This window comes from Eufriesea mexicana, unplaced genomic scaffold (genome assembly GCF_001483705.2).
Source record: "Eufriesea mexicana isolate 0111107269 unplaced genomic scaffold, ASM148370v2 scaffold106, whole genome shotgun sequence".
Classification (NCBI taxonomy): domain Eukaryota; kingdom Metazoa; phylum Arthropoda; class Insecta; order Hymenoptera; family Apidae; genus Eufriesea; species Eufriesea mexicana.
The window spans coordinates 562,504-575,223 of record NW_016908282.1 but is presented as its reverse complement, the minus strand read 5'-3'; the positions used below and the strand labels follow the sequence as shown (position 1 = coordinate 575,223).

The following is a 12,720-nucleotide window of genomic DNA, read 5'->3' as shown; positions in this document are numbered from 1 at the left end:
TCTTTTCTGATACTGGTGCATCGACAGACTTACAGGTCGCTTTAGTCACGCTCGCCATGTCATCCGAGACGGATTCGATCGGGGTCTTGGCCAGCTCTTGCTGCGCCTGTGTCTCTCGTATCTTGATCTCATCGATTGGACTCTGCAAAGCAGCGGACACTTCAGCATCGATGAACGCCTGACTGATCGACGACGGATGGGGCTTTTTGCCATTTACCTCGATCATGAAGTGCTCGTGCTCGTACTTGTCCACTGGCTCGTCTTTCTCCCCGACAGCCACCGGCTCCACGCTCTTTTCTAACTGGCTCTCGGGTGGAGACTCCTCCGCGTCTCGTGGAAGCTTCGTTTGAGTGTCCGGGGGTTCCAGCGGACTCGCCAGACTCTGTTCCAACGTAGCATCCGCGTCTGCAACCTTTTCTTCCTTCACTTCGGTTATCAGGACGCCTTTCTCGGTGTCAGCTTGCGGCTTTTCTATCTCCGGTTCCACGTACACAGTGCTCGGGTGCATGTCCTTCGCGAAGGCACCGAAGAACGGTCCTTGCATCGGAGCGTCGTCATCTTGAACGAACTTTGCTTCCTTCGTATCCTCCTCTTCCTTCTTTTCTCTCGCCTCCTCTTTATCGGTAACGTCCTCGACCACCAGAGTCTTCTCCTCGCTGGGTCTCTCGTCTCTGCCAAACTGCCTCTGATCTTCCTGCTTCACCACGTTGATGCTTATATGCGGTATGTTCTTCTCGTCGATCTCTATCTCCTCTGGCTCCTCTATGATCTCCTCGGTGGCAGTTTCCTTCCCGTCCACGATCGTCACTTTTCTGATGATCCTCCTGGTCTTCCTCACCACTCGCCTAGTCACCTGTTGCACCACCGCGTGCACGCTAGCCGTCTTCGCCTGGTATTCCCCGCCTTCCATCAGCATTCCTTCCTCGAAGGGCTGTGGACTGATGTCTCTGATGTGCCCCTGGGTCACCGTGTGCGTGTATTTCGGCGCTGACTCGTATTCTTCCACGTTCACGCTCTTGTGAGGAGTGCCAGTGGTTACCTTGCCGCCGTAGATCTGTTTGGTAGTTGTTTCTATGGTGCCATTCGGCTTCGTGGTGGTCATCGTCATCTGTTGATCCCTCATGGTGGCCTCTGAGAACGCGTGGACCACGGATGGGGCGTCTCCGATCGCAGTGGACATGGAAGACAGGTGTTGCTGAGTGGTTTGTCTGCTGGTCACCGTTGTTCGTCTCAGTTTCCTCACTATTATCCTCTTCGAGCCATCCTCGTCCACTACCACTTCGGTAGTCACGTCGTCTGGCTCTACTAACACCGTTTCGAACGACTGCGGTGCCGCGTGAACGATGTTCAATTCGCTGGTGGTGTTGTCCTTATTCGGGTCCTGGTACTTCATGTCGACCACGATGTCCTCGGTTATCGCGTCAGGCCGCTCTGGGTCCGTTTCCTGGCCGGAAGTCGAGGGTACGTTCTTCGTGGCTATCTCGATCACGTCGTGGTCTCCCTCGGTGGTCTTCACGATCTTTATGGCTTCCTGGGTCTGGAGGTTCTCCGCGCCGGGGTGCATCGTGTCCACGGTTTGCGTGGTCAACGAGTGACACTCGGCTGAGACCGGGATTAGGTTGGCGGAGGTTTGCTTGCTGAGTTGCTGCGGTTTCTCGACTACGTCGTTCGCTAACAAGCTCTGGCCCGTTTGCAGAGAAACGTCAGCGAGAGATGGCATGCTACTTTCGAGGGACGAGTGAATCGAGGGTGCTTGATCTAGGGTAGCGTCATCTCGGTCTGACGTTTCGTCGGCTCGCGCCTCCTCGTCGCAGAGCTCCTGGAAAATTTAAGAAACGGTTCTGGTTCATCACTGCTGCGTGAACGAACGCTGGTCCTTCGTTTGCAGGACGTGTACTCGATTGTTACCGTCTATCCTACGCATTTCGTATCCTGTCTTTCTACTCGCCTTTACGGTAGAATTACACGGAACCTTCCTTCTCGAGCATACAATTCGGAAATCGTGCGTGGTTTATTTTCGCGCGTGATCAGGCTGAAGCTGTGACGATGAAGTGACTCGAATTTGCTGCTAGCACGTGTTGCAACTGAGGTCGGGGGGATTCGGATAGGCGAGGTTTCGCGTGTTTTATTGCGTTTACGTAAGAGGGTTGAAAGTAGCGATGTAGCCAACAGTGGAAGCCTCCGTTACGGTAGCAAGATTTAATACGCCTTTGTTAATAACAGCACCACGTTAATCACCAGTTTGTTACGCGAAAGTCGACATTGATTGTTACATGATTGGTCCTTGACTATGTCGATCGGTACAGCCTGCACCTGCAATGCGGTGGGAACGGAGTCGGATGAATTATTTAGAAAACACGATGATCGAGGATCGAGTCCGAGAATATCCGCAGACAAGAACACTAGGCGCAACACTGTTGTATTTTTAACCCGAAGTGAATGCTACGTTGACTTTATTTTAATGCATTTATTTTTGGCACGTTCGAAGCTACCTATATATATTTACATATACATATATGACACGATTTATATGTGCAGAGAACGACCATTAGGTGGGTCGAAATTTACGACGGAGTAAACGAAAGAATAAGATAAAAAGGAAAGAAAGAGAAAATTTCTACGAGATACCGCGGAATTTCGAATATTTCAGAACGCGGATTTCAGGAAGAAGAGAAAAAAATAGAAAAGAAAGAGAAAAGAATATATATATATATAAATTTCGTAATTATTTTACACATACACATATCCATAAGTACATATACATATACAATACGTAGATATAGTTGGCGATGTCGAGGGGACAAATAAAGAAGGAGGGAGATGGGAATTAATGAGAATACTTTAATTACAGCATGAAAAAAATTACAAAGTAACTGTATTAACATTCCATAAACAAATGCTGCACCTAAACAATTACATCCATTACCTTAAGCTAAAGGAACATAAAGAGTGCGTTATATGTATAAATAAATACACCGTGAAGTTTGCGAGAAGAGTAAGACAATGGCAGAGCGTAGTGATGAGTATGTAAATGACCATATATGTGTTGCGTGTGCGATGAGAAGCCCAGATGGAAATTGAAACGTGTACGAGAGCCTTATCCCGCGGTGGTTCACCCGTTAATAAATTATCGTGCAAAATGATCCGCGATACGACAAACATAAATTATTACTACGTTGAAGCAGCGAAAGAAAAAAGAAGAAAGGATGTTACATGCTTGACTATATCTAACTGTCACCTTAATCCCATTCTTGCTATGATACAACATACAGGCATATATATGTATATATATATATACCATTCCCACATATACATACTGTGTACATCCTCGTTAATTCTTCAGGATCTCTTGCAACGAGACAAGAGACCGAATAATCTTCCTCCTTTCACCCCCACCCACAGAATGAACTAGAGAACTCGACTAGAAATCGACTAGAAATCTTTGCAAAATTGATCCATCTACGAATTCCAAAGACTATCTCTCTCGATGTTAGGCTACATCTGTCTCGTATAAATATAAACAAATATCAATAAATATCGGTTAAATATCCCTGGTTCGACTCTAGTTTCGTTTTCGTTGCTTTGGTCTTTCGCTTTCTATCATCGGGTGTACTTCACGAGACTGTTGCGCGAAGACCAGCGAAGTTTGCGTAAGCCCCTGAGCATTGGAAAACGTTGGATACCTGCTGCCCTTGCTGCAGTCGCGACATCACCTCCAACAGCGCATTCTTCAGGACCTTTGCCAGCGTGCTGATCTCTGGCAGCGATTCAAGCTCCGACACCCGCTGCGCGTGACTGCTCAGCTCATCCTGCAAAGCCTGTGTCCACACAGGGACACACACAGTCAGAGATAGCTCTCGCCTGCGTGATCTCGCATTCGTGCTTTCGTTTAAAAATAAGCTGCGCGCGCCGACATTCTAAAACGGTGGATTACGAGATCGTCAGGCCGAGGACAGGTCCGTGTCGCAAAAATCGCACGCGGGCAACCGAAATTCGAGAATTCCACGCGTTCCATTTCGATTTTCGCGAATTCATCGACGACGCGGCGATCTTTGCGCAAATTCCAATCCGACGAGTGCCGGAATTGCGGAGAAATTTCGAGCATCGACGGAGGATCGAAGGGTGTTAATTTTGCGAATTCTTCGATTCCCTGCGGATCGATTTTCGCGAATTTTTTGAAAATTCCAACGCGACTAGCTATCGGATGATTTAGGAAAAATTCGAAAACCAACAGAGAATCGAAGGGTGTTAATTTTGCGAATTCTTCGGTTCTCTGCGAATCGATTTTCGCGAATTTTTGGAAAATTCCAACGCGACTAGTATCGGACGGTTTAGGAGAAATTTCGAAAAATGATAGGGTGATTTTTTGCGGATCGATTTTCGCGAATTTTTTGAAAATTCCAACGCGACTAGCTATCGGATGATTTAGGAAAAATTCGAAAACCAACAGAGAATCGAAGGGTGTTAATTGTGCGAATTCTTCGGTTCTCTGCGAATCGATTTTCGCGAATTTTTGGAAAATTCCAACGCGACTAGTATCGGACGGTTTAAGAGAAATTTCGAAAAATGATAGGGTGATATTTTGTGGATCGATTTTCGCGAATTTTTTGAAAATTCCAACGCGACTAGCTATCGGATGATTTAGGAAAAATTCGAAAACCAACAGAGAATCGAAGGGTGTTAATTGTGCGAATTCTTCGGTTCTCTGCGAATCGATTTTCGCGAATTTTTGGAAAATTCCAACGCGACTAGTATCGGACGATTTAGGAGAAATTTCGAAAATCAACAGAGAATCGAAGGATGTTAATTTTGCGAATTCTTCGATCTTCCGCAGATTTTTTGACAACACTTTCGATCTTGTCGAGAATGCTATACTTCAAAGACCAACAGAGGGTCGAAGAACATGAAATTCTCGAATTCCTCGACGCTTGCGAATATTTTCAACAATGACACGTGGATTTTTCGAAACTTGCAACGAGTGGAACAGCAGAAAATTTCGAAGTGGTTCCGAGGACGAACAGAGTTCTTTGATGCGGCGTTTCATCGACCTCCTCCAACGATGGCTGAAAATAAAATTTCGTTTGACATGAACGCACCTTGCTCGTGATGATCGATTGTTCCTGTTTCATGCTGGCCACGATATTCTTCAGCCAGCTGTCCGTTTCGTCCAGGAATTTCTTGTACGTGAGAATATCATGGCCGCGTTGCTCGTGCTGGCTGCGTGCACCCTCTAGAGTGGCTCGACCTTGTTCCACCTGCGTCAACAGGGTGGCTATGCGACTCTGAACCTCTTCTAGGTTCGACAGAAGCTTCTGCGCTTCGAAATCGGCTGGTATCTTCCGCAGCTCCTCTTCCAACTGACACACTTCTTGATCGTACGTTTGTAGCTCGGCTAACAGGCTCTGCAAATAATTTCGATAATTCTACCCATCGAATCAAACCTCTATAAACTTAGACAGAAATTTAAAAACAAATCGCAATGATCAAATCGCAATGACACGAATAAAAGTTTAACCCTTTCGCTTCGGTCAGTTCCCTTTCAGTTCAATCCGCCGAAGTACTGTCAGTGAATGAAAGTGCTCGCCAGAAATATGTGCGTGGTTTCTGATATTTCTGTACGTTTTCCTAAGTCTTAACCGTTTGAGTCCCAGAGGGTTTTGAAAAAACAATTGGTATTCCTTTTAGTCATGCTATGATATGTAGCAGACAGAAAGACGCAGGGAAGGCTTCCTTTCGTCCTGGGCCTGTTAGTGGACTCGTCAGTAAGGCCTTCTAGCAGGCCCATTTTCATCCAAGCGCGGAACATTCCGCGAGTCACGACTGTCGTTTATCACCGAGCGCGGAATATTCCGCGAGCCACGACTGTCGCCTATCACCGAGCGCGGAATAATCCGCGAGCTGACTTTTTCCATTACCAATTGCTGAATATTCTTCATATGCCACAGATCACGTTTGATCCCTTTTCGAGCATCTTATTTACATCGGTTCATTAACACGCGAGGTGATACAGGCTGGTCGTCAGTTGCACGTCGCTGATGCCTGAACACGGCACCTTAAGTAGAGCCATGATGCAGATGGGTTAAATAACAACTGTGCCGAATAAAACAATCGTATACAGATTGCACTTGTATATTGCACTTGCATTATTTCGATGCCGGATATTTCGTACCCAGGAGTCATCGCGTGGACGTCGCCTATAAACCACGCTCGAAGCGAAAGGGTTAACGCGAATTTTTGGAAGCAAGATAAATGCAACGTTACGAATATGAAAGATCAATCAAGGACCATTGATGGCGTGGAATCTCACCGTGAGTGCGGCTAGCATGGAATCTATGCTATCTCGCGGTAAATATGTTCCTTTTAGGTTCGACAGACTCAGCTGTAAAACCAACAGTCGCTCCTGTATGATGTCCTGTAACATAGGTACGAATTAATGAACGTCGAGATTGGTCGACACGATTACGAAGAAAATATGCCGTGCACGTCAGGAGCTCGAACATCGGTCTGTTAATTCAGAGATTAGAGGAACTCGTCAAGTCTTTTAGCTAATCGTAACACGGGGGTAGGCAGGGGAACACACAGACGTATAGAAAGGGGGAGTTTTCAAACGTGTTCGGGCGATCGGGGAAACACGGCCATCCATGCAGCTCTGACAACAAAATCTGGATAAAGGGTACACATTAAAGGGAGGCTGAAAAATTCCGTCTATCTTAGCACAGCGTCGACCTCTTATATCGGAAGGATGTAGAAAAGAGGCGTTCCCTCTTGGGTGTCGGCTGTAAGAGAGAAAGCTACGGAGAGGGGATGAAAAAGTAAGTAAGGATGACAAAGTCACTACGAGGTGTAGCAACTGTCTATCGGTGTGTCGATAGGGTACGTCGACGCAACGCGTGACTTAGACACTAGCTTCCTTCGACCAAGAACGAAATTATTCGACGGCAAAAAGTGATCGTAATCATTCCCTTTCTTTTCCAAATTCGTCACGAGACCTGAGTTCTCGCTGGACCGCAACGCAAGCCGAAAATCAAGTAACGTTACGCTCGTGCATTAATAGTAATAGGTGGCATGCAATAGCACGATGCAGGGACAGGTGGGTAGAAAGCAGAAGGTAACAGCCAATTAAACTGTCAATATGCCGAAACGCAGGGAGTCAGCGATTAGGATGGAGGCACGCTCGATGTAGAGAGAAGTGAGAGTCTTAGATTAGAAAATAGCGGGTAGAAGTGGAAAGAAGAAGAAAACCAACAAAGAGGTAGAAGAACACTGTAGAAAACACTCAAGCACACGCACGCACACTCACGCACGCGCGGCCGCGCCTATGCATGCACGTGCGCATAGGCGCGAGACCGCGCGGTAAAACAATAACAACAACAATAACAAGGACAGTGAACTCGTTGAAGCTCGACTGGGTAAAGATCGAGCGCAGCTTGTGTTGTGATCGCACCTTGATCCCACGTATCCTCTTTTCAGCCTCATCTTCAGCTACCCCCGTCTCTCTCTGCGTCTCCAAGATTGGAGTGTGCCGCTGCATCGATCCTCTTTCTCTACCTAAATGTTCCTTGGGATCTGGGTCGTGGTCAGGGATGCTTGGCGTCGGGGATGGTTCGCGTGGATCGGAACGGATGGACTCAACCGGTTGGACCGGGCTCACCGCCTCCGCGTGACCTAACTCCGAGGGTGGCTCGCTGGAAACGAGCGACCCGACAGCGGACAGCGACTTATTCTCCTCGAAGTTGTCCGATGTCGTCGGGACAGACTCCAACGACGGGTCTTGGAATTTCGAGATGGACTGGTCGTCCTCGAGATGGATGGAGGATAATTGGGAAACGAGTTGGTCTACAGGATGGGCTAAGTCTAACACCGGGTTCTCGATCTTTTCCCGGACCAGCTCCGTCTGCTGATCCGTTCTCTGCTCGTTCTCGCTCGACAAGTAAGTACTGTAATCGCTCCAACTACCTATACCACCCGGGAGATCGGCGATCAGACGCTCGGTGTGAGGTCCACCCACGAAATAAGAGTTCAAAGGGCCACCGTTGCCGCCGCGATCGTTAAGGCTACCACCGTCTCGACCACCGTTGAAATCGTCATGGTCGTTGGGACCGCGTTTCGAGCCAGCCGACGGCTTCTCTCTAGGATAGTTAGCTAGGTTCTCGAATAGGTAGCGCTCTGCTTCGTGATAGGGGTGCTTATCAGGCCAGAATCCGCTGTCTAAAGAGAGGAATTTCGACCTACTGAGCTCCGAGAAGGTTTTCAAGATCAGAGGGGTCTGTATGGGTTTCTTCTTCTCGGGACTCAGAACTAGGATTTCGTCGGCTATGTAGAACTGTACTTTGGGTTTCGCTGGTTCGATCACGATATCTACTGTCTCTATCTCTGGCTCGCTTAATATACACTTCTCGAATTCTTCCTCGGTTTCTAGTTGCTGAATGGAGTCTAGCGTCATGGGGGACTCGATTTCGTCTAGCAGCCTTTCGATAGGCACCTGGTCGGGTTCTTGGATTATGCTTTCCAGTTCTTTCACGATTTCTGGATGTATCTCTTCGATTTCTTCCGTTGTTGCTTTCTCCTTCTCGAGTTTCATGGGTTCCTTTAGTATGTCCTTTGGAATCGCTACGATAGGTTTGATGGTTTCTTCGAGTTTTGTTTCGAGCGGAATTATTAGGTCTTTCTCGACTTCAGAGGGTCTGCCTAACGTTTGTTCCTCCATAGCTAGTAGCTCGGTTATCTTCATCTCGTCGTTCTTAAGAATATCTTCCAGGTGGTCTTTAGTTTTCTTCATTTTCGGTTTTTCTTCTTTCTTGATTTCTTCTTCTTCCGCAGAAAGGGCTTTTGGTATTTCTTCAGCCTTTTCTGCGACAGGAGGTATTGGACTTTCTTCAGTCCTCTGTGGACTATCGACTGTCTCTTGATCTTTCATAGAAGTTTCTTCTGGCTTTTCTTCTGACTTTTCTTCTGGCCTTACTTCTGCAACAATTTGCTCTTTATTAGTTTCCTCCATTTTCGGTTTTTCTTCTTTCGTGATTTCTTCTTCTTCTGTAGAAAGGGCTTTGGGATTTTCTTCAATATTTTCTGTGACAGGAGGTATTGGACTTTCTTCAGTCTTCTGTGTAACATCGATTGTCTCTTGGTCTTTGATAGAAGCTTCTTCTAGCTTCTCTTCTGGTTTTTCTTCTGCAACAATCTGCTCTGCAAGAACAGCTTCCTGCATTGTCATGTCTTCCATTTTGTCCTTAGTTTCCTTTATTTCAGGTTTCTCTTCTTTCGTGACTTCCTTTTCTACGGAATCTTCTACCCTTCCTTCATCTCTACTAGGTTGTTGCTCCGTCTTCTCTTCCGTGACAGTTTCTTCTTTAGAAACAATTTCCTGCTGTACTACATCTTGTCGTTTGTCTTTAGACTTCTTCGCTTCAGATTTTTCTTCTTTCGGAACCTTCCTTTCAGCAGAATGAGCTTTCGAATCTTCTATAGTCTTCTGTGAACTATCGATCTTTTCTTCTTGCTCTTTAGTCTGATCCGCTTTTTCTTCTATGGTAACCTGTTCTTTAAGTACAGCTTCCTGCTTCGTTGTATCCTTCTGTCGTTTATCTTTAGATTTCTTCGCCTTTGATTTTTCTTCTTTCTCAACTTTCTTCCCCGCAAGATGAGCTTTCGGCACTTCTTCGGTTATCTCCGGACTATCGAGCTCTTCTTCATCTTTCGCAGGTACCTGCTCTACCTTTTCTTCTACCTGTTCTTTAAGTACAGCTTCCTGCTTCGTTGTATCCTTCTGTCGTTTATCTTTAGATTTCTTCGCCTTTGATTTTTCTTCTTTCTCAACTTTCTTCCCCGCAAGATGAGCTTTCGGCACTTCTTCGGTTATCTCCGGACTATCGAGCTCTTCTTCATCTTTCGCAGGTACCTGCTCTACCTTTTCTTCTACCTGTTCCTTAAGAATAATTTCTTGCCCTGTTGTATCTTTCTGTCGTTTGTCTTTGGTCTTCTTCTGTTTAGATTTTCCATCTCTCGTAAATTCCTTTTCTGCAAGCTCAGGTTTCCAAATTTCTTCAATTTTCTCAGCATCAACGTTTTCTTTATCTTCGGTAGGTACCTGTTCTGATTTTTCCTCTTTGACGACTTGTTCCACGAGAATAGCTGTCCGCTCTGTCGTGTCCTTAGCTTCCTTCTCATCCTTCTTAATATCTTCAGTCACCAGATCTTCAGCAACCTCTAACTTTTTAAACTCCCTGTCTCCTTCTAACTTTTCTTCGTCTTCTATCTTCGAATCTTTCACTTGGTCGACCTTATCTTTCGCAACTTCAGTAGAAGAATCTTTGCTTAATATTTCAAAGTCTTTCTCAACCTTTAATTGCAACTCTTCAGCTGCAGATTTAGTTGCTGCTTCTTGCTCTTCGCGTTTAGCTTCCTTTGCCTGTTTGCCCTTGCGTTTTGATTTTTCTTTGGAAGCTGCCGTTGGTTCTTTCTGTTTAACATCTTTTGTCTTCTTAGGTGGTAGTACCTTAGGTGTTTCTGCTATTTCTTCAGCAATAGTTTTCGTTTCTGTCAGGATTTCTTCCTTTTCTTCAGTCGTTTCCGGTAACTTGGCTCTCTCTTCGCTCTCTCTTCGGAGTACAATCTCTGGAGCAAGTTTTATTTCATCGGTAACTGCTTCGGGACCGATTGCAACCAATTTTTCAGCTTCCTTCGTACTCTCAGTAGTCACCTCGACTTTCTTCTCCTTCGGTTTCATTTCTTTCTTAGTTGCTGCTTTAAGTACAGTCTCCGGAGCAAGTTTTATCTCGGTAATTACTTCAGAACTGATTAGGTTCAATTTTTCAGCTTCTTTTGCACTTTCGGTAGTCATTTCGATTTTATCTTCGCTTGGTTTTATCTCTTCCTTGAGTACTGCTGCTTCAGGCACAGTTTCTGATGCAAGCTTAATTTCTTCAGTCACTTCAGAAATAGTTACGTTCAATTCTTCAATTTCTTTGGATTTTTCACCGACTTTTATTTGCTGTTTAATTTCATCAGACGTGATGGTCTCTGTAGGTTCTATTGACTTTATTTCTTCCGGGGTTGTGACTGTTGTATCTATTTCTTCCTTCTTCTCAGAAGACATCGCTTCCGGTTTCTCGTCTTTCAATTTCTCTCGTTCTTCAGTGGCTGTTCGTGCAGCTGACTTTTCTCTCTTCTTCTGCTTTCGTTTTTCTTTCTTCAAAAGCTTCGATTTTCCTTTTTCTTCACTGTCTGTTTCTTCTGGCTTGCTTTCCAAAATCGTTTCTTCGACAGGTGTTTGCGGAGACACAGGTGCTTCTTCTTTCTCACTTACTGTTATTATCTCTTCTTTCTTCTCTTCACTGATATTCACTATAGTACAGACAGTATCATCTGTTACACTTGATAATTCTTCTTTTACTTTATCCGTTTGTATCTCTTCTTTGATTTCAGGTTCGGCCATTTTCTTCTCACTTACTGGCGTTTCAGTGACCTGACTCGGTGCGACATCTACTTTCTTCTCCTTAGATTTCCTTTTGCGTTTCTCCATTGATTTCTCACGTTTCTTCTCTTGAATGAGCACAGGTTTTATAGCAACCTCAGACTCGGTAGATTTAGTATCTCTTCCTTTTTCTTCCTCGACTTCTTTGATTTCAATAGATTCTAGTTTCGTCGTCATTTCTTCTATCGGTTGCTCTTCCAGTTCCGAAGTTAGAGTGGCATCCATCTTGGTTTCAGTTTCTTCCTTAGGCTGTTCTTTCTCCGCTTTTCCTTTCTTCGACTTCTTATTCTTCCTCGAACCACTCGCAGATTGTTCCTTTGTTTCATCTTTCATTGTCTTAGGATTCTTTCTATCTGTCTGCATTATTTTATTTTCTTCTAAAGTCTCAGGCTTAACAACTAGTGTTTCTTCTTTCTCTTCTTTCACCTTTTCCTCTAACTTCTCTTCCACTTTCTCATCAGGAAGTGATGCTTCTTTAGTCTCGACTGTACCAACTTCCTTCATCTTCGATTTACCTTTGCCCTTGTCTTTCTTCTCTGCCTGTTTCTGCGTCTTCTGTTCAGCCACCTGTTCCACCGTCTCTTCTTCAACTTCCTTCACATCCGCTGCTTCCTCAACTTCACCTGTCTTCGTTTTACCCTTTTCCTTCTGAGCTTTCTCCTTGCGTTTCTCTTTCTTAGACTTTTCTTCCTTTCCTTTTCCTGTCTCCTTCTTCCTCTGCTCGTCTACTTTCTGCGCGCTTTCCTTCTTCTGCTCCTCCGCCAGGATTTCTTCGGGATTCACAGGCTTGTCACTCGACTGCTTCGAGGACTCGTCCCGTCTGACGCTTCTGGAGCGCGATCTGGATCGCCTGGATCGCAGTTCCTTCTTGTTCACGAACTCTATGAAGCCTTGCTCGTCTATCTGAACCACCTCCTCGATAGGCACCGGTTCTGGAGTTTCCTCCACGTAGATCTGCACTTGAGGATGCTGCTCAATGGGTTGTTCTTTCTTCGCAGAGACCTTCTCGTTCGTTGGCGATGCTTCCATCTGCTCGACACCCTTGCCGACTATGGCAGCCCACGAGTCCTTGGACGCCTTCTGAGGAGTCCCTGGCTCCGTCACTAGCGGACTAGCAAATGCAGAAGAGATTTCTTCCACCACTGCTTCGTTCTCGATCTCTTCCACCCATGACACCGGTTCTAGTTTGAGCATGTCTTTATCCAGACTCTCTTCATCGGGCTTCTTATCCGTCGTTTCTTCAGACT

General features: G+C 45.7%; 1 protein-coding gene across 1 annotated transcript in view; it reads right to left on the bottom strand.

The window, feature by feature from the left end:
• Window positions 1-12,720, bottom strand: part of LOC108555007 (titin-like) — a 66,234-nt gene that overhangs the window by 42,640 nt on the left and 10,874 nt on the right. The window contains 5 exon segments of the mRNA XM_017910481.1: window positions 1-1,819; window positions 3,684-3,818; window positions 5,097-5,402; window positions 6,308-6,412; window positions 7,445-12,658. Coding sequence (XP_017765970.1) covers window positions 1-1,819; window positions 3,684-3,818; window positions 5,097-5,402; window positions 6,308-6,412; window positions 7,445-12,658 — 7,579 coding nt within the window.